The 27,048-nt window shown below is 39.4% G+C and overlaps 1 protein-coding gene across 1 annotated transcript in view; it reads right to left on the bottom strand.

The window, feature by feature from the left end:
* LOC100705203 (cadherin-18) overlaps nt 1–26,385 on the bottom strand; it is a 90,190-nt gene extending 63,805 nt beyond the window's left edge. The window contains exons 1-2 of the mRNA XM_003439302.5: nt 26,124–26,385; nt 5,018–5,553 (exon numbers count right to left, since the gene is read on the bottom strand). Of these exons, the coding sequence (XP_003439350.1) occupies nt 5,018–5,248 (231 nt within the window). The 5' untranslated portion in view covers nt 5,249–5,553; nt 26,124–26,385. The remainder of the gene's footprint in view (nt 1–5,017; nt 5,554–26,123) is intronic.
* Nucleotides 26,386–27,048: the final 663 nt, after the last annotated feature.

Below are 27,048 nucleotides of genomic sequence, written 5' to 3'. Positions count from 1 at the left end.
TGCATTTTGACAAATGTCTTTACCATTTTGCTCTCCGCATGTTTACCTGCAGAGAAGCAAAACCTGAGGCCTACGCTGGAAAGCAATTTCAGCATACCCACAGAATCTGTATGATTTCTGTATTCACTTACCCTGATGCCTGCAGTCAGAACAAGCAGTCACATGAATCTAAGTCAGCCCAGGCTTTAACCTGCATGTTCACACAAAAGTGAACGATTACTATTATCCCGTAAACAGAGCAGCTGATTTTAATTTTAAGGATAATTTAAATACAATACAAACAAAAAGCAACACACGTGTGTGTGCGTGTGTGATAATAAAGCTGAACCTATTTGAAGCCAGGAGCAAAACTGGTAAAAATGCAGACACTGTAAGCATCAGACTTATCATAATCGACTATTTTATTAAATTTTATTAAATAAGTTACCTGCTCGGGGTGAAATATTGCCTTATAGTACAGGCTTCTGCTCAAACATGACTGGTAAATAAAACCAGCACCTTGCTCAACAAAGAGTCTAACTTAAGATGCTGCGTTAACCAGATTTGGTTCAAACAGCTGTGAATGTGTTAAGTGCATCCATGACTAATGAGGGAAAAAAAAGGATCATTATCAATGGAGCTTAGATGCCTATATTCACCATGGCAACTTGTAAATAAACAGCAACGCCTTAATTTTTAATCCAGTGGAGTGAGGAATATGAATCCATGTCGGTGTGGATGATGATGTCCTTTTATTCAGTGCCATGCAGTCATCATTTATCAACTTTACATTTATTAGAATTAATAAATGTAGCTGGAATCCCACTTAATTTTTAGAATGTAATCTGACAGGGACAAAGTACAGACAGAAAATGTAAAATACAGACAATAAAAAATATGGATTAAACAGTTTACTTATAGATCTGTGACATTTAGACCCAGTAAGACACATTTAGTTGATTTTCTGGAGATGTGGAGGTTCAAACTTCAGACATCATACATTTAAAAATGTTGCCCAGCATCTTACTGTATTTCATTGTGCCAGCATATTTTTAAGATGAAATATTAAGTCTGCATTTAATCCAGTTTTAGAATCATGACTCATGTTCACATCATCTCCAAGATCCAAACTGTGAGTGTTGCTGATCACAATCCTTCATCAGTGTGTTTTATTTTTATAAAAAAAAAAAGATTCCTACAATAGGAAACAGTAAATGTTTCAGTGTAGAGGAACTGATGTTAGGCCAGCTGCTGATTCTAAGTGGACTTGAGGTGTGAATGTGAGCGTGAACGGTTGTCTCTGTGTGTTAGCCCTGTGACAGATTGGAGACCTGTCCAGGGTGCACCCTGCCTCTCGCCCTGTGACCGCTGGCATAGGCTGTCACATTGCGACCCTTAACTGTATAGGCAGAGGGAAAACAAATGGACGGATGGAAATAACAAGCTAATGTCTAACCTGAGCGTAAACTGATGGAAATTAATGCGCTCTGAGGAATGATGGAATGCCTCCAAATGTCAATCATTAAGCTCAGGTGCATCAGGAGGGGAGGAGCCAAGTTGTTTTTTTCTTTTGAAGAAAGCCTGCCAGCGAGCAGGTTAGGTTGACATGGTCTGTTGCCTCATTAAGGGAATCAAAGTTTAAGTTTCTTTTTAAAGGAAAACTCCGAGTTTCCCTCATCTCAGGGTTAATACACTCTTCACTAAACCTGCTTTCTGGAACGCGGCCCAGAAAGCTTCAGATAAGTTTCTACTTGATTTGTAAATAAATCAAGTAGAACTATAAATATGATGTTGCTGTTCTAAATCATTCACTGTGCAGCTCCTAAAAATCTATTTGATGTGCATATGAATGGAAAATATTTCAGTTTTGAATTAACAGGCACATCAAAGACGTAGGTATTTCAACTTTTAACATGTCATTAATACCTCTGCTAGTTTGGTATCACAGATCAGGCTGAAAGCAAACCCAGCTGACATTTATACCTACATCAACTCAAGGTGGCCAGTCGATCCGTGCATGTTTTATCAACATCTGAACAGCAATTTTAGTGCAATCAATACTGAAAAGTGCATCTTTAGCGCTCTTGCATGCATACAAAAAGACACACATCTTCGCCCTTGCGGATGACTGTGTCCTTAAATATTTCTCAGTGGTTGCTGAACATTTTTCTGCCCTTTTTAGAAAGTTTCCAACAGCGCAGCTTAATGGTGAGATGCTGGCTGTGAAATTTCTCTTGTTACTTCATGTAACGCTTCAATGGTTTAATGCTGAAAACATCTGAACGGTCTTGTGAAGAATGATGATGAAAAGAAATGTTATGTAAAAACTTTACTTCGCTCTTTTTCCTTCTTCTTCGCACTGTTGCGCTATTACTATACATACAACAAGACAGTTGCCTGATTCTGTCAAAGCACAATCCATTTTTAGAAGCATGAATAAAACATTTAGCCATCTTAGAGGTTGCCACTTTGCTCTGCAAATGAACACAGGATAAGACAACTGGTGCTCCCTCTAGTTTGGGCTGCAGCACCCACCCAATATCACATTATTTAAGGTATACTTTAGCAGCAGGCGCGTACCCAGTGAAACTCATTTTACTTTTTTTTTTTTTTTTTTTTTCCCCCTGACTAGGGGATCTGGTTCCAACAGCTTCCACTACGTTACAGCAGTCAGTGAAGCTTCACTCATATACTGTATTCAGGGTTTGGGGATTTCCATCATCTTCAAAAAATTACCGTCCAATCTGTACCTGTCTTACTACTTCAAAGCAGCCTGCTGAGCTGACTGACATGGAGACATTCACACCTCCCATTGGGAGAATGGGTTGTCTCCTGTCTACTCTCTGGACAAGCCCTGTCCCCTGCCAAGCATTTGCGTCTCACTCATGCATGAAGCTGTCATTTTCCAAATGCATCAACCCCCCCAGAAAGGTGTCACTGGGGATTATAGGATACCTCGGGGGGATTAAAATGTTCTTGACAGACTGGCCGTTTCACTTATTCCCAGACGTCTCTCTATGCTGTCGTATGTGAAAGTATTGATAAAAAGTTCACCTAAGATTTCTGACTGTCAAAGGCCAAATCTTACAATGCGATAGACATGTAGTTTTGACTGTGTGGATGTCCTAGCACACAGCGGCGTTTCATTTATTTATTTATTTATTTATTTATTTATTTTTTTATTTTTATTTTTTTTTTTTGACCATGCAATGACTTGCAGTGACAATTTTTAAATGATCATGGAACATCTGTTTCAAACTTTACATTTTTAGATGAGTGTTGGCAATTCCCTGCAGTGGAGCTGCTCATTTCCTGCTTGCTAATGTCCAGAGTTTTTAATCAAGCAAAGGGGGGGAAAAGGAAGGGGGGGGGGGGGAATTGCCAAGTGCATTAATCCTCCTCCTCCTTTTTCTCCTCCTCCTCGTCCTCCTCTCCTGTCTTCGTCTAATTAAGGGTCATTCTGTCTCCTGGCCACATTAGGACACTGCACACTTGTCTCAACCCACATAATTAAATGTTTTTTGTGCTTACCATCTGGAGACCTCATCTCTTTAAACATGCATGTCAAATTGACTCCTTAATAATGTTTATGTTTCTTCTCAGTGCTTTATTATCATCCAGGATTAGCTGTTTGTGTTTACTTTGCTTTCATCAGCATCACCCTCCACACACACATGAACACGCACACAAACACAGAGTGCACACACAGAACAACAGTACCCTTAAGGTAGCAGCAGATCTAGCACAGAGCAGTCAGCAAACTTAACAATCGTGAACTTCAAAGCAGTGGACAAATTTAATATAAAAGTAACCATGTTTATGCAGTAAGTGCATCAACAAACCGGTGCCCCAGATATGGTGCAGCTATTGTTTATTACTGCTTCTACTAAGGATGCGATGCCTCATCGATGATACGGATTATATATATTTTCGGTTTTCTGGGAGTGGCAATGTGGGATTTTACAATATATTAGGAAAAAAAGAAAACTTTTCAACAAAGATCCCAGATTGGCTCAATAAGCAGACATTTAAGGTTGAAAGAGATATTTGCTGATGCTTTTTTCCCGTCTCACCCTTTGTCCAAGCATGTCATCCCTCTTTCCTTTCTTTCCCCCTTCAAATAGTACCATTGTTGAAATACAGACATATGTGGAGTCAGAGAAGCGTTCTGCCTTTCTCATTCCCTTTTTCTCAGAGCGCAGTTGAGGATTAGTCTGTGCCTGAGTGCCTAGAATAATGATCACTGCAGCGGAGAAACACATTTTCACATTTCAGGAGATAAGGGCAGGCAATCTGCAAGCAGAGGACTTAACCAGCTCCCTGTGGCTTATTGTGGAGCTGACAGAAAAGTCACAACCAAACGCCAACAACTAGGCTGCATCATACCTTGCACAACCAGGAAGAACACCCACTACTACGTTTTCCACTGTGAGGGATATCAGTCACTCTGACACTCCGGTGGCATTCGTAATATTTCCAACAACGAGGCACCCCAGCTTACTGTGCCAGTGTCCAATTTCTTACTGAAGTGGTTAATTTCCCACCATCTGATCAAATCTGGGTTTATTTCCCACAGAGAAACCAAATCTAATATTTCAGTTCAAAGATGGCTTGATGTAGAGGGCTACTCTCACTTTCAGCCTTAATCCACTCTTGCGCATAGCTGGCTTCCCAGAGTGGTAGGCATGCTGAGAGGCACTCATTAACTCCAGAGAAGAACACATTTTTGGACATTATCATGAGAGAATTGGTTGGACATCATAATGTCAGAACTACACACCTTTACAAATGAGACCTGAATATTTCACATCAGAAGACAAGGGGTTTGGGTGGGGGGGAGGCATGTATAATGCCGACACAGCAATAAAACAGCTTGCTCCTTTTGTAAACTGTTATAAAATAATAAAGAAAACGGGGGAGGGGGGGAGAAAAATGTCAAGTAAGCATTTAAAAGCAAGTTCCCTGAGATAAAAATAGTTGTTTTTTTTCCTTTTCTTTTTTTTCCTCCATGTTTCAGTCAATTTAATAAAAATCCTACCTTTCCCACATACTGTGCATCTGGTCCCATGTGTTCTTCTAAAACAAAGAATTGGTTCCAGATCCATCCACGCTTAGGCCTGTGGTGCACCTCCGTCTCCCCGTTAGCCAGTTTGGTCTGGTTCTTGGAGGGCACTTTGGTAGGAACGTGATGGCTCGCCCCAGAGCACCTCTGGATGAAACAGAGGCAGACCAGAAAGGGACAGAGACAAGAGGTGGTGGATATCCTCATGGTGGCGTGTGCTTTTGTAAAGTTATCCCCGCGTTTCGAGGTGGCAAGGTCCTCCCGCCGCCGCCGCTGTAGCCGCCACCTACAGCCACCGCTGCAGACCTGTGCAGTAGTCCCAGCAAAAGAGGAATCTAAATCCAAACTATAGATGGGATGGTCCGGGAGGATCCTCTAAGGTTCATGACCCAAAGCGATATACATTTACATTATGGAATTTCCCCGACTAAGAAAGGCTGTACACATGGACGTGAACTTCTGGGTAGTTCTATGAAGAGCAGAGGTTAATCCCGGAAGCCATTCTGGATTTCCTGGGAGAGAGAGGAGAGGGAAGAGAAACACAGAGTTGGAGATTAATTTGATGGATATTAGAAGCTAAATGTTCACTAATTCCCTCCAATTAAATTGCGGCTCGTAAATCCTTACAGATGAGGATGCCTACTTCAAACTGGCTGACTGTGATAAACAAAAAAAGCAACAAGAAATCCTGCTTCAGTATTGCAGCCAATTTTGCCATTATGCAGATAACAAAACAACTTCTGACTTGTTGAGTAACAGTGCTGTTAAAAAGGTTGTCCGTGCCTATGAGGTCAGAGCGCTAGGTGACTGATCCTGCCCTGTAAGGTCGGATTCATGGATCGCAACAGTGTGACCCAAACGTGGACTTAAAAATAAATAAATAAATAAATAAAGCTAACAGGAGGTTTTAATGTGGATGTTTTAAATACAGCTAAGGCGTACTGTGAGGCTGAAGACTGTGCCGCATGCACAGTGAATAATAAATGTGGCAGGAAGAGACACATTTATAATGAAAAGGACAGACATCAAGCCACTCAGACGTAAGGCAGAGGTGATTTTCAGATGGCAGTGGAATGGAAAAAGGGAGAAGGAATGTTTTTCCTAAATCAAAATTATATACAGTATCAAAGATGGAATTAAAGTAGTAAAAAATAACTGCAAGCACTGCTGGATTTCTCTTAGTGTGCATTCAAGTGAAGCACAGTCAGTCCCTGAATTCCCTTTAAAAATGTGCATTACAGGCGCACCTGCAACTCAGCGGCCTTTAAGGAGGAGGTATGAGTGAGTGAACGGTCTGATTTTTGGGGTGTATTTTAAAGCTAGATGTGCTATTTAACTGCTGCTGAAGCATGACATCAGTATTCACTGCTCATTTTCTTTTTTTTGATGAGGAAATTTTTCTATGTGACCTTGCTATTCTGACATGCCCTTCAGTTTGGTGCCACAACTAAAGAAAAAATGTCCGACTTCAGTGTCTGATATGTGCAAAGCTAAAAGTACTTAGCTGCAGAGCTGTCCAGTGTTACCAACTTAAATGAACCCAAATGTTGAATTTACCTTAGACCAAAACAAAACAGCCATTACACCTGGACTCTTGACACTAAAGTTTGGTTTAACAAAGGCATTAAAGAATATTTTTACATTTAAAATGCCCCGGAGACATCACTGCTGTTAATAAATTTATGTCATGGACAAGTTTGCACCATTTTTGTAAATCACGTTTAGAGTATACAGTTAATGTACCGTGTCAAACATTTGAATTTCCCCTTCACAGTAAAGCAAAAATAGGGTTAGCAGAGTCTAAGTTTTGTTTTGGCTAATCACTCATACTAGGCATGTGACAGGATACATGTCTGCTCCATATTTACAGAAAGCATCTGTAATGCATGTTGACTGCATCCAGACATAGAATTGGAACATATTGACTGACATTTCAATTCAACTTTATAAAGTGCCAAATCACAACAAATCACCTCAAGGCACTTTGTATGTATTATTTTAGGATCTACCTTACAATATAGAGAAAAACCCAACAATCATATGGCCCCATATGAGCAAGCACTTTGGTTCTGCCAGACGTTTATTCCTGTTAAAAGCGAGTTTTTCCCTCCCACTGTCGCCAGACTCAAGGAGGGGCGGCCATCTGCCATGATCGGTTGAGGTGAGAGAAGGAAGACAGGATAAAGACATGCTGTGGAATGTTTCAGAAGTCGACAAAAACACGAGAATTAAAAGGAGATGTTTAAAGAAAAAAAAAATGCTTATGACAAAAACCCATGTTTGAAGCGAGTAATAATGTCAAATATTATACTGAACTCTTTATAATGCATGGGTAGAGGTTTTTAATTAAAAAAGTCAATGTCTTTTACTTTTAAATTAAAACCTAAGTTCTCCATTCGAACATGAAATAATAAATGAAGTGTGAATAAACATAAATACGGTACAAGAATACAAAATGTAAAAAAGTAAATAAATAAATACAATGAGGAAAAACGGGTTTGTACTTTGTTTCCCTTCTCCCCCCCCCCCCCCCCCCCCACATAATAAAATGTTCCACAGTCTTGAATACTAACTTACAGCAGTGAGTTGGTCTAGTATTAAAGTGTTACAGCAGAATAGCAGCTTCACAGGGATTATCAACAGAACAAATACTTGCATTTGATATATAACAGGATATAGGAGCTGACAGACTTCAAAGTGTGCTTCTATCTCTTACAATGCATGTGTCAACATTAGAGAGAAATGCTGAAACGGGATATTAAAGCAACTTACCACTGTCACATACTTTTAAGGATAATCACTGAATTATTTTTTTTTATAAATATATTTTTTTTTTCTCCATGTGGATTAAGATGTGCTCAGAACTCCTTGGCTAATCCCCATGTATGAAATATCTTTACACACAAATTATTGAGCTAAACTATAGTTGTTGGTCATGTTCACTAAGTGCAGTGGTTGTAATGTGAAATACTGAATGCCGGCTCGTGCAGTCAAAGGAAAGGAAAAGTGGTGTGGTACAAAGTCTTGGATTAAAGCTGAGCTGGATAAATACTGAACCACACACTAAACGTGTAATCTTGGAAATGATTTTCATCTCTATAGGTAGCTACGCCCAAATCCTGCTTCCCCTGCTCTCCACCTATATCTGAGAAAATTACACCAAGCCCTGCAGAAAAAGGTAAAGCAATATCATAAACTGTTTTAGAGATTTTAGGGTTTGCTTCTTGGATCGCAATAATTTTTCTGACTCAATAATACAATTCGGTGACAGTGTAAAACATTTTCCTACATGGGAAAGCACTGGTGAACCGTTTGAGGTACCTGAGCAAGTCAGACTCGGTGTCAGAATATCTTTTCCAGTGGTTTCACTTTCGCCTCCTGGGGCTCTCTTCAATCAGCCTCCTAATTGTCTGATTATCGTGCTGATTCTAAGCAAAATACATTTCAGGGAGCCATGAAATCAACAGCATCTGGCTCCATCAATGGAAATAATTTCCCCCCTTGTATGATGATTATATTGTTTTGAGCAGCCTTCAGCCCACGGCATGTTTATATATGTGCAGCGTTTAACAGGATGGGTTATGCAGCAGAGGCAACCGCAAAGATTTTGGCAGTGTGTTTGCTAGACTGTCTACATTTATAAGCGCATCAGTTGTATTTCAATATGATTTTGTCAATGCAGTACTTTTCATTATATTATTCCAGTTAAGTTCATGCACAAAGTATGCCAAACCAAATGTTTCTATAATAGTTTTAAAGGATTAAGATATTAAATATTTGGTGATTGTTAATATTTTTCTAACAACAAATCCAATGTGGGTTAACTGTCCTACTACTGTACAATAGTTGGGTCAAATCCATTAAAACCAAAGGCCCATATGAGCAAGGCACATTTATTTAAATACAACAATACAAACAAAATAAATTGATATTACAGAAAGATGTATTACATTACAAATATCTGTATCTGCAAACAAAAGCATATTGGCATAAAAGCTCCTTCTACAAATATTTCTGATTTTTCCAAGTGCAATCTCAAGGGCTGAAAAATGAAGCCAATCCCAAAGTGCCAGAAACAATATCTCCAGAGGCCACTTAAGGCTGGCTCCAAAAGGGAGTCAATCCCCTACACTACCATATTAAAATCCTGAACTAGGCAACATTGAAAAGAATATTGAGAACCCTTTGCAAAAAAAACCCCAATGTTTTGGATTTGTATACATTATAGGTCCATATGTGTATACAGCGTGTATATACACAAAACAATAACAATATGTACAATATTCATATGAATGCACAATGTTATTTTAAGGAATGCATATGTGTTTATGGGAGTCCACAAGCCAACTTTATTTATGTGTGTTGCTATCAGAGTCCAGAGTTTAGCAGGCTAGTGGCTGTGTGGAAGAAGCTGTTATTCAGCCTCCTGATTTGGGAATGGAACCTCCTTCCAGAGGGAAACGGAGTGAATTGTTTGTGGTTTGGAAAGAAGTCATGTATGATGTCGTGAGCCTTCTTCAGACTGCTCTTTCAGAATCCCAGGTTTTGTTTTGTTGTTTTTGTTTTTTATTATACATACAGGCATGAATATCAGCTATGGGCATTCAGCTCAGTGTAACATTAGCAGATTGTACCTCTTCTTGGCCAAATTGGTAGGGTTATTTTAAATTGGTCTCCTGGCAAGGGGCATACTCATGAGCAAAGGCCATTCAAGAAGTTTAATATTAGCCTGATTTATTCATTCCAAAACCAATGGTGATGTGTGTTTTGGTATCGCTGTCCTGTTGTTCAATTGTGGGTGAAATCAAGGTGGCTGATCATTCTTCCCAATCCCCAGTGGTACTTCAACCTTTACATACTTTTTCTTCGACTTTTGGTCTCTCTAAACTTCAAACAACTTGAAAAAATATATCTGTCTCCTCTTTTATTCATGGGAACCTGAAAACTCAATCATAGTGACTCGACTGGTCCTGTAAACAACTTAAATTTAATAAGACCTCGGCAGAGCCAATAGTTTTTGCACGTAATCACACCCACTGATGACACTGCGGGAGATGAAACACTTTAAAACGCAGAAAGATAAAACAAAATGACGGACCAATATGGTGGAAGAGATATTGGTAAAAGCAGAAGAGATGCACCTCAATTCAGTATGGCAGAGATGGAGAACAGGCGTCTGTCGCCTGCTGCTAATAGCTAATGTTTTGGCCTCCTGCTGAGAGCTCACCCACTGCATTCGATTTCACAGCATCAGCTTTCTGTCTATGTCAAACACCAGACAGCAGAACACAGGGGCGGGTCAAAACACATATCAGTGAACTACTGTTCTATCCTCAGAACAAAAAGGGCCAGCTAGAGAGCGACGGCCACAGCAAAAGAGACTCTTGACTTGTCACCTCACAGAGGAGAGAAATACAAACATTTTCCACCAGTTTATGGGGCCTGTTTGTTGCCTGTAGTCTCAGGCAATGTTACACTGAGCTGAAGAAAGTAAACAAGAGGGCTGAAGTGAGTACAGGGAAACAAGCAACAAAGAAAAATTAGTGACACAGCAATATGTGATTATGTGAAATCAGACTGAAACACTGCTGTGAAATGTTCCTGAGGCCTGAACATAATTTTATGTTTCTGGTGTTTCTGTTGATTCAGAAGGGGCTCTCAATAAACTTGTTTTAATGGATGCTTAAAAGAAGCCAATTTAATGGCATATTTTTCACTAATAGGTCCAATGCGTGATTTAGTCTCCTTTTTAAAAAAGGAACATTTTCTGAAAAGAGGGGAAAGACAACAATTTAGTTGCCAAGTGTCACAATAGACAAATCTATGTTGTCTGGCTGCTTCTATCTTCTAGTGGTTTATTATTCTAATTATGATGTTCTAGGTAGTCTTTCAAAATCCCCCGCTACCGTTTTGTACTTCTGTAAGGTCAATAAGGAGCCGTCCCTAATCCTTTTGGTCATATGCGCTAATCTTGCTGCTCTGTTGTCTTCATCACTTCTGTTCTCCCATGCTGTCAACACCACTCTCTTTTCCAATAATCTATCTGCCCCTGTGCTTCACTTTACCTTTTGACCATCTATTGCACATCCTTCCTCCTGCCCATCTCCACCTTATCCATAAAGACCTTGGGGGTGTAAAACCACTATTTCTTACCTTCATCTGAGATTCTCTCTTCTGTGATGTTGCTTCTCAGCTGAGTTTAACTGCCTAAAGGGCTTTTTGGTTATTTGGCAAGCAAATTTTAGCAATAAGTGCTGCTGATCTGTCCTCATTAAATTGTACTGATTTGCAGCATTGGCAAATCCTTTGTTGTTCTGGTCAAACCTTTGTCTTTAACTACTTTGCTTTGTCAGACTCCTTGTCCTGTTACCTAATCTAAAAATACTTTCTCACTTGATTTTCCTAAAACAATCCTAGTTAAAACACAGATGTAAACTGAACATATCATAAGAGAAATTAAAACCACATCTGAGGCAAGTGTTGGATTTAGAGAGATCAGTGGCGTACGGTGACTTTTACAGAAAGCCAAGCAGAGACAATTTATGGATCATTTTTTCTTCACAAAGTTTTTAACTATTCTTTGCTCAGTTCTCTGTAACTGAGGACTAACAGTAAGACGCCCAGCTGTTTGGAATTTGTCTATCTAATGATTCACTGTTAACACAATTTATCTATTTACTATAATACAGAATTTAAAAGTTACTTTTATGAGAACTGGAAAATCACGTTTGATTGATCTGTACGAGTTCTAAAAATAACCACTGTTTAGCTAGAGTCTGTTGGGTCATTCGACCCTGCTCATTGTTGATGAAAGAAAGGAGATTAGTCTGATCAGCTTCACAAGCAGGGCAATCCTCTGAATTCCTGGCATCTCTCTACAGCCTATTTGTCTCCAATTTCATGGAACCTCCAGGGTTTGCCACACATTCAGAGGTTTACCCAAGCGGTAATATTTCCACAGTGAAATCTTATTAGAGTATGCAGGAAATCATGTCTGAATGGACTGCTTTAGTGGTTAGTTTATTGACCCAAATGCCTGATCTTACAACTCTGGCATAAGCTTTCTAAAATGCAATCTGGCTTTAGTTGGTGCTGATTTCCCCCCAAAAAACTTCCAGTCTTGACGCATTAGAGGTCCACACAGCTTTAAGAAAATGACTCTTACAGATGAAAGCTACCCTACAATAATACAGTTTTTCTGTTACAGCATGTGGTGCTCAGGTGTTGGTCTTGCTCAAGAGAATATTGCGAGTTAAGCCAGAAATATGTCCTGCAGTTCAGACAGGCAACCCACATCGCAAATCACACACTTGTCTCTCTAACATCCCAAAATTCCAAGACCCCTAAGGACAAAACACCAACATTAACACTACATTGGAAAGGCTCTAACATCCTACTGCTCTACACTGCTGCATTTAATAGAACTTCCCAAACTTTGTCCATTAGTGTGTGTGTGTGTGTGTGTGTGTGTGTGTGTGTGAGTACTTTTATTTTACTGTTTTCTTCTCCAAGTTACTATAAGCACATATTCCAGTACCTGCAAGAATCAACTTTGATCACATTGCATACCCCAAGGATGGTCGGCAGAAAACAGCCCCAAGATCATATATTAATCATGAGTAAGTTCTATAGATAACATTTCCCTCAACTCGTCTTGTCAAACCAAGATCTAAAGAACTGAGAATCAGCTCGCTCTTTCTTCTTGCCTAAAATGATGAGGGCAGAGTAATTTAACTTTCAGACAGTGTGACTGACTAACATTTTAAATGAAGGTGTATTTTGTGGGATAAAAAAAACAGAGAGAATACTGGGCTGTCAAAAACACTTGTGCTGCAGAGAATGAGGGAAGTAGAAGCCTTCAATCGACAGAGTGCAGGAGACTCCAAACTTCAGAGTACCTACAACTAGGCGTGAGAAGGTTGAAAAGGTGGCATATTGTAAACACTCCTGCATATATTCTTTCTCTCTCTCATGCACATGGCAAATGCAGAAACACAAGAGACAAATGCTCCAGCCTTGCATTTCAATCTTCTTCCAACACTTGTGGGTAATTAAAAGCAATAAGCAGCAGGTTTTTAAACACAGATTAGGCCTGAAGGTAATTAGGCCCATTGCAGTAATGACTCCCACTGAGTCATGTAGGGAGGATGGTGTGTCAGTCACCCCCTCCCACCATTTCTCCCAAAGTCAACAGCAACTTGTCCTTCTAGTAAACAGCCCTCCAAACACCATCTGTCCTAACCCTTAGCTTTGATTACCTCAGACCTAAAATGCACCATTTCTCACTTGGCTTGGCAAAGCAAAGATTGGCAAAATGAGAGCGAGAATTAGATTAGCCTTTGTTGTCTCCCTTAACAGAAGTTTGTGGTAACGGGAGTTTGATTGTACATATGTGCAGCTATGCTCACTGTGTTCACTCGAGTGCCAAAAACAAAGTGTCCCAACAAGATCGGTAAACACTGAAACATGCGTACAACGATGTGTTACAAAGATATTCCACCAATGCTCTGCATTAGGGCTGGGCGATATGGCCTAAAATCCATATTGAGGTCTAATTTTGAAGCATGTGCGGTAACAATATATATCACAATATATTCTTTTCTTCTGTATGTCAAAGTGACTGAACAGTATAGCATGCCATTTTAAGAACATTTATTGTGCAAAACTTTTCTTGTTTTCAATGTAACACAAAATTCTTAAATAACAAATAAAAATGAAGATAAATGCGCAAAAATGTTTGAATAAAAAAATACAAGTAAAATATCGGTAAAACACAAACTTCTAAATTGTTTAAAGCGCAAAATAGTGCAAAATGTGCCTTTGGAAAATGCTGGTCTGCTGGTTTGTAGGGCTAACTTTTTTCTTTCCACTTGACTGACTGGGCGTTTGTGAAAGGCACAGTTTTTGGCTTTCCTCATATTCCAAAACGTGCTTCATTTTCAGGTGATAAAACAAATTACTTGTACTCCTTCTCTTCGCTATTACTGTCGACCGGCATAATTTGCAGATGATATTTTTCTGCTCAACTTCCGACTGCCTAAACCCAAACCAGGTCCATATGACCGACGTTTATGAGCATCTCCTCCTCCCCACCAGCTTGCAGCCGCTGCGATGCTTTTGACCACAACAGGCGCAGCTTGATGACATCATTGACATGCGCCATCGCGGTAGAGCGATATAGTCAAAATCTCTACCATTGGTTTACGGTAGAAACGATATGAATTTGGCCGTTTATACCGCCCATCCCTACTCTGTGCAATATGCTGATGCAAACTCAAATGAGTAAAATGCAAGCAGCAATTTTAAGGATGAAAAATTAAGCCAATGCCAAGTACCACAAACTAATCAAATTATTTTAAGGCAAAGCTGCCAATAAATTGAGTGACATGGTTTCACCAAGTTGTAATAAAATGTAACTTTAAAACCATGTACTTGACACTGTAGAAGTCAGTTTTTGGGTTTGTCAAACTTAATCTCACTCTTGAAAATTAGCATTGCATTCAATACCATATAGCGCTGACCATCTTAAAAAGTTATTATGGTACGTCTAGTATTAGATAACTAAAACTGGTGCTTTACATAGTCTGTCATTCAATACTGCAGAGATGCCCCACATTACATTACACGTTTCTCTCAATATGATCCATAGCACACACACAAAACGTGTAGTTCTTCGAAGCCTCTAATGGTTTCATCTCCCCATGTTGACAAGTTAAACAACCTTAATTATATCTGTGAAGCAGGACTCCTTCCACAGACTTTTTTTCCCTTCTTGGTGTCAAATTAGAAAACATGCCTGCACTCGTCAGCCACACTATATGTTGTTTGGCTGCTTAATGAGAGCTGGGCGGAAGATGGAAAATGTCCCATCTGTTGTGTGTTTAATGGTTGGATTTCTTGAGCTCTCATCATACAGGAGGATTGCCAGGATGGAGTAGACAGCACCCATCTGCTGGCCACTGCAGGGAAAAAACACAGTTTTTCAGCTCGCATCATCATCATGTCTCTTCACTTTGAGTGCAGCAAAATACTCCAGCAGAGGTCCATCAAAATTATGCACACAGACTACTGCACACCGCCAAATGCCTAAATGTAGGAGCTTATTATTTATCTTTTTGGGGGGGGTTTTTTTAGGTAATCAAGGAAAAACATAAAATGAGCCGGTTGAACAAGCACGCATCATTTTGTCACTATTTAATTACTTTCTATGAAATGATCAGTTCATTGTTACTATGCTTTTTTTTTTTTTTTTTTCCATTTCTATAAGAGATTGTAAAGCTGCACTGAAAAACGCTCCAAAAAGTCACCTGCAGTGTGGTTTTTGTTTGTTTTTTCTTTACTTTTGGTAGCGGTAGAGATTAGGGGAAGAAAACTATACATTACCACTTGATTATATACTAATTTACAACAGTATCAATACCAGCAGTAGTGTTGTACTTGACACAACACCACTGCAGACAGGCTCACAGCCTCCCTCACTAGCAGCTGAAGTAGTTGACATTCACGGCACTGAGTAACACTTTAACAGGAATTTAAGCTCAAATCTCACCAACGTTGAGGTTTAAAACATGTAAAACTGTAAAGTATCATGTATGTGAATGTGGCGGGTGCACTTGTTTCTTTTAAACATTAATATTCATTACAACGTGTTTATTGGCAATTGTCTGAAAGCCATATTCTGCTAACTTATCATTAAGGTAGTGACAAGCAGCTATGGATAATTAAAATATGACTGTAATATTGGAGATGGGCACCAAACAACATCATACTAGCCCATCTGTAACGTTAAGATACAGTTCTAATTTAAAGCATAGCACAATTATTAATGTCTTAAGAAGTGTTACGTTTTTCTTAAAATCCAAGGTTGATGCTGAAAAAAAAGTCTACCGGTAACTACACAGAAAGAGTGGCAGCCTACTTTACCACCTCTCTTTGATCAGCAACAAAAATATGGCCTCAAACAACCTAAAAACACCGTCTTCTTTGTGTTTTTCTTTTGTTTCTTTGCACTGCTTACAGGAAACTGATCATATATACCTTACAGTTACATTATCTTTTCGGGTGTTTTTGTTAGATAACTACATCGGACAACTTAAATTTAGTGTTGTCTTTCATTGTGTTGTAATAATTTTTTATTTAAAAAAATGATGCCATTGTATCAAAAATGGTATTGAGTATTTTCCTGGGTATCTACTATAAGCCTAAATGCAGGGGAAAAAAGGGGGCTGAGAAGAATTTTAAATCTACACTGTTTTCATCCATATTTCCTTGATAGCAATGTCAACTAAATAAGGATGAAATGAATTCACCACAGGTTTGAGATGGAAATAATAAATGTTATAAATCCTATAATGAACCTTCAAAATGATGAATTTATTTTTTATCAAAACAAACAAACAAAAAAGGCATTAATGATCACATTTAATAGCTAGGAGCTGGTTCAAGAAATATTGGCCATACTGCATTAATAAATGACTAATTGCTCAGAGAATTTGTTGAATAATTTTCCACCAATTGGCTGGTCATTGAACTGACTACTCATTGTAGCACTACTTGAATGAACACCATGCTTTTGGGGATTTAAGTCAAACAGAACAAGGGAAAAAGGCACAAGGTGGATTCAGACTGGAAACACATTCATATCACCTACAGCACTTGGTTCTCTTCATGTCTGAGGAGTCTAAATTCAGGCTGAAGCTACTGGAGTTTGGCAGGCTTCACTGTTCCACACATGCTAAAACACAGAGAGCAGGTGGGTTTTACAACAAGGAGGGTGTCTGTGCTCTCATCCACAAAGTAGGGCTGAGGCTATTCACATTAGCATTTCATACACAGATAAACTTGCTTTCTTGCTGCCAGGTAGATTCCCTCATGAGAGGATGAAGTGCGAGAGATTTGGGGGTTTCGCCGATGCTTGCCGCACTGCTTTTCAAGTGCCCACAGAGACTAGCAGGGAGGGTGTTAGGAGCATCAACAGACAAATATGCCACCTCATCATCCAAATAAAGAATAAGCTGGTGATGCAGACGGCAGAGGCAGTGAGAGGAGAGAATAGTCATAGAAACGCAGGAGGTGTATGTACAGTGGACTGTGGGCAGAGGGGGGCAGTAAAGGTTTCATTTTTTTTTTTTTTTTTTTTTTTTTTTTGATATGTACATAACTTTCAGGACTGTCAAAAACTAAAATAACTGTAATATCATTAACATAATCTAGCCCTGTTTATTATGAATTTGAGAATCTGATTCACTCACAATTTATGTTCTCTGAATCACCACTGGGGTTTCCTAGATTTCGATTCATTCAGTTTTCTGTTTATCGTTCCTCCAACAATTCCTTTTTCAGTAATTAGAGCGAGACCTGACACGTGGTAGGTTTTGTTTCACCACCCTGGCTTAATGCAGGTTTCCATGTCTTGATGCAATCTACCTTCCTTTTTGCTGAGTTTTATACATTTCTGACTCTAGTCTTTAGTTCCTTGATGTGATAGTTGGCTCTGTTGCCTCATAGCAAAAAAGATCCTGGGTTCAAATATACCCACTGGGACCGTTTTATGTTGAGTTTGCATGTGCCTGTGCTGATTCTCTATGCAACTCTAAAGTGGCTGTAGGTTTGATTGTAATCTTTAATAGTCTGGCAACCTGTCCAGGGAGTACCCCACCTTTCCCTATGACAGCTGGGATACTCTCTAGCTCTGAATTGCATGGAATGAGTGGAAGAAAATGGATGGATATATAGACTTCAGTATTTTCTGTGCTAGGAGATTTGAGTAGTACAAGATTATCACTGCTACAATCAACTTTACCCAGGCCCCGTGTTGATGTCTTCAGATCTTATTGTGTACTCAAAAATATTGCAAATTAAATTTCTCGTGATTTATAATCCAGTCAACAAATCTGAAAGTGTCTAATGTTGCCTCATGCTCCAAAAGCAAATGTCAGTTTCTGACAAACAATTTTATTTTCCAGATTCTGGGTTTAGTTTTTAATGCATTCTTGCAAAAGAATATCAAATTGGCCTTTTTGGTTTGCTCTTTATAGAGGAATTGGTGGCACTTGGTGCAATGCCACAAATAAAATGCAATGCAAAAAACAAACAAACATCAACTGGATGTCAAGGTTGTCGAGCTTAAAATTTGTTCTTGGCATGTTTGACTTACTCACGCACATTCAATTAATTTCAATGCATGGAGAGACACTTTGTTGCCAAACTGTCAAACCATGTGCCAGTTTACAAGCTCACACGTACAGTCTTTGTGCTGCGGTAGCAGGCAGATGTTACAAAATGGATGGTTCAATCATGAGTCTGAAAACTACAGGCCGATTACACGCCACGCAACTTGGCTCGAGAACTAACAGTAATGGCAGTGAGTCAGTACAGTCAGTGTTGTGACAGGATGAGTTATATTTTTGTTATTTCAGAAATATTAGGTATGAATACTTAGGTATAAATACAATTTAGAGTCTAAAATTTAAACTGGGATAAGGAAAAGAGCAAGCATGGCACCATTCTTGTTATGTGGGTACAGTAATGTTAAACTCTTCTAAAAGGTGATATTGGAGTAGAATTGAAGTTTCAATAGCTTGTTAGACTGTTTTCCAACTTTAACAATTACCAGGAGTAACTCAAGGGGTGTTAAAATTCCATGTGTTGTCTAACTCTAGTGGACAGCCTCCCATGCTTCTCTTGTCTTCCTCAGGCCTGTGAATCAGTATGGATACCCTATCCATCTCCCATCTTGCCCTCTCACTCTCATAAAGCATTGACATGGCCCAATTAACATCTCTTTCGCATGCCAGAAATGCACGTGAAGGGTGAACAGGTCTGACAGACTCAGAGCACACTAATGTTTTATCAGCACCACACACCAGGGTTTCTCCGCTCTGTGACACAGACAACTTACTGACTTGACTCTGTCAGCTCACTACATGACTTCTGAATTAGTCTGCATTCCACCCATCAAGCCATCCCTCCATTTTTTGCCTCTTATTGAAGTCTAGGTCTTGGGGGCGCAGTCAGAGCAGACCCACTGAGACCTCAGTCTCCCCTGCCATCTCCTCTAGCTCTTCCTTAGAAACACCAAAGGGTCCCCAAGCCAGTTAAGACATACAACCTCTTTTTTTCTGTTTCTTGGGTCTGATCTGAGGTCTCATGCCAGCTGGGCATCCCAAACACACCTCACCTAGAAGGGTATGCTTCTGAATCATCTCAAGTAAGTGTGTTTTGTTTTTTTTTGTTTTGTTTTGGGTTTTTTTGGTGATGAAGAACATTAGCTATACTTTGGGCCCCTCTATAATGATTCAGCTCCTCTTCCTTGATTATAGGACGAGTCCATACAGCCTTCAAAAGCATATCATCATAGGTATAAGGAGCACACCACTTCAAGGACTTCAAATGTAAACTTGACATATTTTAAACTTTTTGTACCAACTCATTTAATTTTATTACCTAAAACTAAAAAAAAAAGGATTTTTTTTCCTCAGTGAGAGTAAAACTGATGTGACACAACAGCTAAACATTGGCAAATGCCATCTTATTTGATGAAAGGCTGAAGGCAGTCAACATAGTACTACTAATAATAACACTCATCTTTACACAACATATTGATGCATTTCTAATTTTATGGTTGTAAATGAAACAACAAAGTTAGAACTATGATTAAGGTCAAGGTTGGGGTTTTATACATTGTGTAAAAAATACACAAAAAAAGAACAAAAGTGCATACTGGTAACACAAAAACATTGATTTAATGATATCAGTCTGTCAACAGGGGCTGATATCTATAATCTTTTTGTTTTGGTCACTCACAGCTCATGGTGATGGGGTCATGGGTAGAAACGTAGATAAATCATCAGCTTTGCCTTTTGGCACCGTTCTCCTTTCAACAGAACAAAAGTACATTATCTACATTACTACAAACTGCACAGATCCATCTGTCAATCTCACAGCCTACTCTTCCCCTGTAAGGTATTTACCCTGAGTTGTTACTTCCACCTGAGTTTGTGGATGCAATGCCCCTCAAGTTTGGATGTATAGTATGATAAACATTTTACCAACCAATTCTTATGAGGTTTCCACAAACAGCAGATGGATAAACTGAAGGGCCAGATGCATCTCTCAGGTCCCATTTCAGGTTTTTGCTGGATTTCTTTTTCCCCTGTTTCTTAAGGAGATGACTTTCAAATTCTGTTCACCTGTCCTCCATTTGTCCACTCCTCGAATTTTTTAAGGACAGACTATGACACACACCATGTTGAGAGATGCTAAATTTTCAACTAATGGTGCTTTAGGGATTCCGCTTGTTGGTGCAGAAATACCATTTTATTCCTGTGAAACTGTTATCTTTGTTACTAGCAACCTGTCACAAAACCATATAATTTGGCATTTTTGGCAGACTCAATGAACGAAAATGGAAACAAAGTTCCTAAAGTTGCAACTTAAAATGGGTTCTTTGCTAAACTGTCTGCTATGTGTAGACACAACACTGGTTTATTTCTTGAGCCAGAAGCCTTGTTTGTGCTTGAATGAGTCATAAGCCGATGTTAAGTGGCTCAACAAACTAAGAAATCTTTAGAAGACCTTCAGAAAGCTTGAAGATCTAATGCGGGAGACAACTTTAAAAATTGCCAGAAAGTCTGAGTGCCTTGCAGAAAAATATGAAGAAATGTGGATTGGCTCTAGACTTTTACACAGTACTGTAGATGGATTGTATTCCTTAAAGTCCTATTAATGATAAAAAACGCAATATGTTTTCAGATGTCTCCTGTTAATGAAAAGAATGTGTTTCTTTAACCAGAGGTTTAATCCCCTATTGGAAAATAATGAAATGAATAAATGTGCATAAATAGTGTTGAACTGTTCTTGAGCATAATGCTAAATATCAGCCACGTTACTCTAGATTTACATTCTGACTTTCTAGAGTTCTTACTAGAAATTTTGTACTTGGGACTAAGTATAATAAATGATGTAACCAGGTGAATATGGTGAGTGTGACCAAAATGGCATACCCACCACCACATATCCACAACACACTCAAGCAAAAAAGAAAATAAAATACTGTGAGGCAGCCTTCAGGATCCCAGTCACAAATGCACAGTGATTACATAATGACAGTTCATCCTTAAGAGCTATGTAATAAAAAGGAAAAAAAAGGAAAGTCTCTGAACAAACCCTAACAAATGTGAAATGGAAATCCAACCCCTCTAATAGTACATTAAGTATTCATGCAGCACATTGCCAGCCATGAAAACAGAGCCATTTGATTGCCAAAGTCATTCTTCCAATAAAACACTGGACAAATATTCAGACAAAATGCTCTCATATGCTTTGCTTTTTTCTCTCTTTTACAGGACACCTAAATTTTCATTCATTTATATTTCACATCATACATTGTTGTCTTCATTTAAATAAAGCATTGTGCAAAAACTGATTTTTAGATGCATTGTTTTTATGTAATTCTCCTTAATGGCACTATACTCATTCTGACAGAACACAAAGCCTGTCTCCTGTACAAGAGACCAGTGTTTCAACTAAATCCTTAAAAGGCATTTTTCAGTGCTTAGAGAGCTGTTAGCTGGGGCTTTTGTCTGCTGAAAGTTAACAGGAGCCCCGTCTTCTCCCCGTCTCCAGCATCTGCTAAGATTGGACGAGTCATTTTAAGGATCCTAAAGTTTTTAAAAATTTCACAATAAAAGCCAAAAGAATTCCTCCAAAATCGTTCAACGAAAAACTCTGGTTATGGATTCATTCTTTAGCCAAATAGGAACAGGTTTATCATTCACTTTGTGTTACTGAGAAACCACAAAGCAATGGCCTACAGGCTTGCCAATGATCACACTTCCATTTATAGTGGTGAGTGCTCTATAAGGAAATGCTTTACTGCTCTTTCATCACTGACAGTGAGAGTAGGAGATGAATCATTCTAATGTTGCTCTCCCCCATACAGAAGACACCCATAGTGCAATAATGTCAGCGTGATGCAGACTGCTCAGAGTTCCACTGTAAGCAGTGAAACCCTAAATCAAAATATAGGAAATGCTAGATGCCAACTGACCTGAAATGGTGAGTTAAAAGTAGAAGAAATGATTCAGGCTCTTACTGGTGGGTATTAATGAGCCAGCTTTGTGGTATTTGTTTTGCTGAATCACTGATTTTTCTTTGTCTTTCTTCTAAGAAAAAGAAGACCAAGGTTCCTCCAGGATTATTTGATCTGAGCCACTGCCACGTATCAGTTGATCAGGTCTTGGAAAAGTCCTTGTCTTGGCCCACACTGCTTAACTAACTGTCCATAATTGCAACTTCAATAGCCTGAACAGGAGAGCACAGAAACTTTAGTTAATCAGGATCGGTGCTTACTATCATCCATTGTGAGATAGTTATAAGATAGTCATTAGCATTCCTTAACAGGCACCTTTTGCTAAACTGGTTAACAAATGTACAGTAGGCACCTACCTTAGGACAATGGATTATATACCAAATTATCAGGAATATGTGATAAAATATGAACTCCAGACAGTATGATATCAGTGAATCCAACAAACTTCACTCCATTTAAATGATTTTCTACAAATCTTAAAACTGTTTTACTGAAAAAGCAGTGATGAAACCAGAATGGGTTACAATTCAGCTTGAAAGATGTCTGTATTTTTTTTTTTCTTTTACTTTGCTCTGTACCTCATTTGCAACAATTATTTTCAATTATATCCTGGTAAAGGTGTCCCCTGGATTCTTAGTTCCTTAACTTTTATTAAGTGTTGCTTTTTCTCCCTCCATCAGCTGTTCAAATTAGCTATTTCTTTCTTTCTTTCCTCCTTCTTCTTTTTTTTTTTTTTTTTTACTTATTTCAAATTAATGACTGCTGCCCCTGCCGGGAATTTAAAATACAGTGTTTAGTGCATGATTAACTCTCAATTTGAGAACTCATTTTTGCGTGTATGAATACATTCCCATCAAGGTGTCATGTCGCAGAAGTTTAACAACAAAATCCCATACATCATTTAACACTGCAAGCCACACAATACAGTCACACTGCTGCATTACAAGCAGGGGATTATTTCACCATCCTGGATTTAGAAGAAGATTGCAATGCTGAAAAGACTCATCAACACTTGCTTTTCCGAAGCTATTATTCTTCCTTGAATTATGTTCTTATGTTTTATGTGCTATTGAGCACACATAGGGCGAGTATGACCACCTTTGCTCTCTGGGAAGAGATTGTTTGGAGGCATGATTCATCTTTTAAATGACCTTTTTGAATGTGCTGTTGGAGCAATAACAATCCACTGTTCTTATTCCTGTCTAGTCTCCTAGAGATATGACAGAACCTTGGTGTTCAGTTAGACAAACTTATCAAAGAAACGATCAAAACATGGCCTTTCAGAGTTCTTTGGCACAGTTGTCTGTGGCTAGCAGGGGGTAGCTAAATGTAGTTTTCCTATAATTTGAATGCCTGTTCTGAAATTGCACCTAGTTTGACAAACTGTTATTTTGTAGAGTTGTAACTTGCTGCCATGCTGAGTGTTTAAGATGCCTGCTCTGCTACAAACACACTTTAATGATTGACTGATAATTGCACAATTTTTCACACTTCAGCTGACACTTGACTTTATGGTAATGTTTGCATAACTCGCATCAAACAAGGATTTCAGTGATTAACATGTTCACTTTGGCCTTGATGCATTTATCACACTATGAACCATATGCATTGTACACAGCGTGATATTCAAACACTTACAGCTGATTTTAAATGCAGCTTGCATCAAATCAAATTTGACTGAATGGTGCAATTAGTTCTGGACACTTTGGAGAAAAACAAATCTTCCATATCAACCAAGAGTGTCTAATGAAGTCAAGTCAGGCTACTTTAGTACATCTGCATTTCACCTTGGATTATTACCAGGCAGGTAATGATCTCTAATGTGCCACTCCATCTTATTGGATAGATGCATCCTACATGATCATCTGGTCTGTTAAATGCTGGAATTACATGATTTGCTCATATGTGTGTGCGTGTTTTTAGAAAATGAATTTAACCCCAATCATTCACTCATTATTTTAAAGAAGTTCATTATAATTTGTAAAACTACCCGGGCCATGTTACCAGGTTAAAAAAAAAAAATATAGGTGTGTGCAGGTTCATGTCAACATTGTAGATTTAACACATCTTACTCAGATGAACATGAAACTGAGGCTGATCACCTAAAATTGCGAAGTCAGTCTATCTGCTCCTCTTTAGCTCTTATTTTTTTATGTATTTTATTTTTGCTAGTGCAGCTGGTGGGTTATGTTTTGCATATGTTGCCATGCTATTCCAGACTCTTCCACTTGCCAGATTAAATTGGGCAGATGACCAGTACATTTCAGATTCAAGCACCAACTCTTAAGGCCTCTTTAGAACCCAGTCAGCTGCCTCAGTTTTGCTTCAACAGCATGCATAGAAATGATGATAAAGTTAACACTTGCTGTGTTATGTTCCTGCTATCGTTTTAACTGGACTTTGAAGGCTGTGATAATTAATTCAAAGCTTCGGACAGTAATCCTGCGGTGCTCCTGTAACATCTTCTGACAAATATTCGAAAAATAGGTGATAATGGCTTATCCAGGCAAACACAGAAAGATAAGACTGACAATTTGTAGCACGGTTCTGCAGAGGGCCTTTCCTTCATGAAATGAATGCAAGTATGTGATGCCTTTTACATACAGAAGGCACTGTTGTCACCAAACTACTGGTCTTCAGTCTGGCTCTGAAACTAATCAATGATGTTTGATTGATTAATTATTGGAGCCACCTATAATGCAGACGTACGAAGTAAATGTTGGTAAAAGCTTTCCAAATGTGGGCCTTTAGTGATTTTTGCACCATGGAATACTCTTATGGGAATTTTAAGTCATCTTTCACATCCTATCAACTAAACCCTTGGCCAAGTATCTGGCAAATGTTTGACAAATTAACTGATACTAAAATACTGATTTGTTTTTCCCCTAATTATATCTAAATTGACAATTGGAATAGTATCCACTGTGAGCATTCCCAAGGCCCCAAATAAATAAAAGGAACATTCGTACACAGAACCTTTTTCATAAGAAACAGGATTTGCATTTTTGTCTACATCAATGTCAGAACTCCAACAGTAGCAACCATCTGGTTGCTAATAAAGCCATTCAGTATTCAGCTATGAAGCAAATATCATCCTTTTCCCAGACACTGCAGCCCAAAACATGCCACTGAATTGCATGACACTTGGCATCTTTTTTCTCAAACATTTGCAAACACATCAAAGAGGTGAGGCTCCCTGAAAGATGCAGCGCAAGACTGGCAGCTATACAATCCACCCTGTGCTTACCAGGAGCCAATCAACGCAACATTAACAGGGACAGCTAAACAACTGACACTTGCCTTACGCATTTTTACACACACATACACACACGCACACAAACACGACTGTCAAAGCATCTCCCAGAATTCAGATAACTGAGGCATTCACTCTAAATGCGCCTTTATTTCTGTCTCCCTACAGAGAGACGGGGTCTGGTGCGGAGAGAGAAAGCTCTACTTAGAGAAGCTGCAGTCAATGAGTGGACTCTTGTTTCCTGCAGTGCGCGTAAAATTCAGTCTGGCTACACTGGTGCGGCACACACATCAGAGGTATCGGATAGCCTCCAACTCCCACTCTGTTAGAGCAGCCTGTCCATCATTCATAACTCCACCGAGCCGATGTGTGAAACAACACCCCGGGAGAAAAGACCGAAACGCCTCAGAGCCAAATACACTTCTGATAACCCCCCAAAAATGACGTGTGCGCACTCTTTTACTTTTTTCCCCACCTTCTTATGTCCGTTTCTTTCCACCTAGTGCTCAATTTCACGCGGGGTGAAAATGCAAACGCGCGCACAGTCAAACTCGGCTTAGAAGCGCGTACTCACACGCGCAAGACCCCCAGGCAATTTATTTACCAGGTCTATGAAGCACAGCAGCGTATACGCGGAGGCACAAGCACGCCACCGAGAGTTAAACGCACACATACAAATGGCAACTTAAAATAGGTTAGACAGCGAAAAAAGCCAGACAAACTTATTTATCTCTTACCTGTCCACGCGCACCCCCCTGAACCCACATGACAGCTGATTAAGGGCGAAAAGAATGCTCGCGTTTGAGTTTTTTCCCCATCCTCTGCTTTTCTGCGTCTCTTTCAATTCCCTTCCTCTACCACTGTCATCCTCTCCAGGGCAAAGCTTCACAGCGCGGCTTGCAGAGAGCCCACACTCTCCCTTCCTTCCCGTGTGCGTGTGCGCGTATGTGCGAGCGACCGGACGAGAGCCGAGTCGGTGCGTGTGTGCGCATCTCTCCGCCAATGAATCCTCCAATCGTGCCCGGTTACTGCGGCGGCTCAAGTCGAGGAAGGCGCGGGATTGGTCGGTTTTCAGATCAATCCACGGCTCTGAAACTCGCCTCGCAGTGCCCCCCTCCGCTCCCCCACCTCTCTCCATTATCTCCCTCTCTTCCTCTTCTCCTGTCTTTCTCTGTTAACACGTGATTATGTAAGATAGTGATCAGGAAGCGATACGTTATCCCATTCTCATTTTCTTACACACACACATACACACACACACACACACACACAGAGCACCAGACACAGCCTACCTTCCTAGAGCGTCCCAGCAGAATACAGAACACAACGAACACTACTTCATGGGAAGAGAAGAGGTGTACTTTGAAAGTGAAAAAAATGGCAAATTGAAAGTTTAAAGGCTTTAAAAAGTTACTGAGGGTGTTTTACCGTTTTCTAAATATCATTATTATTATGTTCATGTGCAAATCATCTAAAAAAGTTACTTCCATCGAACATTTCATAATTTACACCTTGCTACCACTGGATTGGACCCCCCTTTTGCCTTCAGAAGTGCCTTAATTATTTGTGGCATATATTCAGCAAGGTGCTGGAAACACTTGTTACAGATTTTGGCCCATACTGACATGATAGCATCACAATATCTCTCACAGCATTGCAACA

This window comes from Oreochromis niloticus, linkage group LG9 (assembly GCF_001858045.2).
Source record: "Oreochromis niloticus isolate F11D_XX linkage group LG9, O_niloticus_UMD_NMBU, whole genome shotgun sequence".
Lineage (NCBI taxonomy): Eukaryota > Metazoa > Chordata > Actinopteri > Cichliformes > Cichlidae > Oreochromis > Oreochromis niloticus.
The sequence above is the reverse complement of the archived record's forward strand: the minus strand, read 5'-3'. Positions and strand labels throughout refer to the sequence as shown.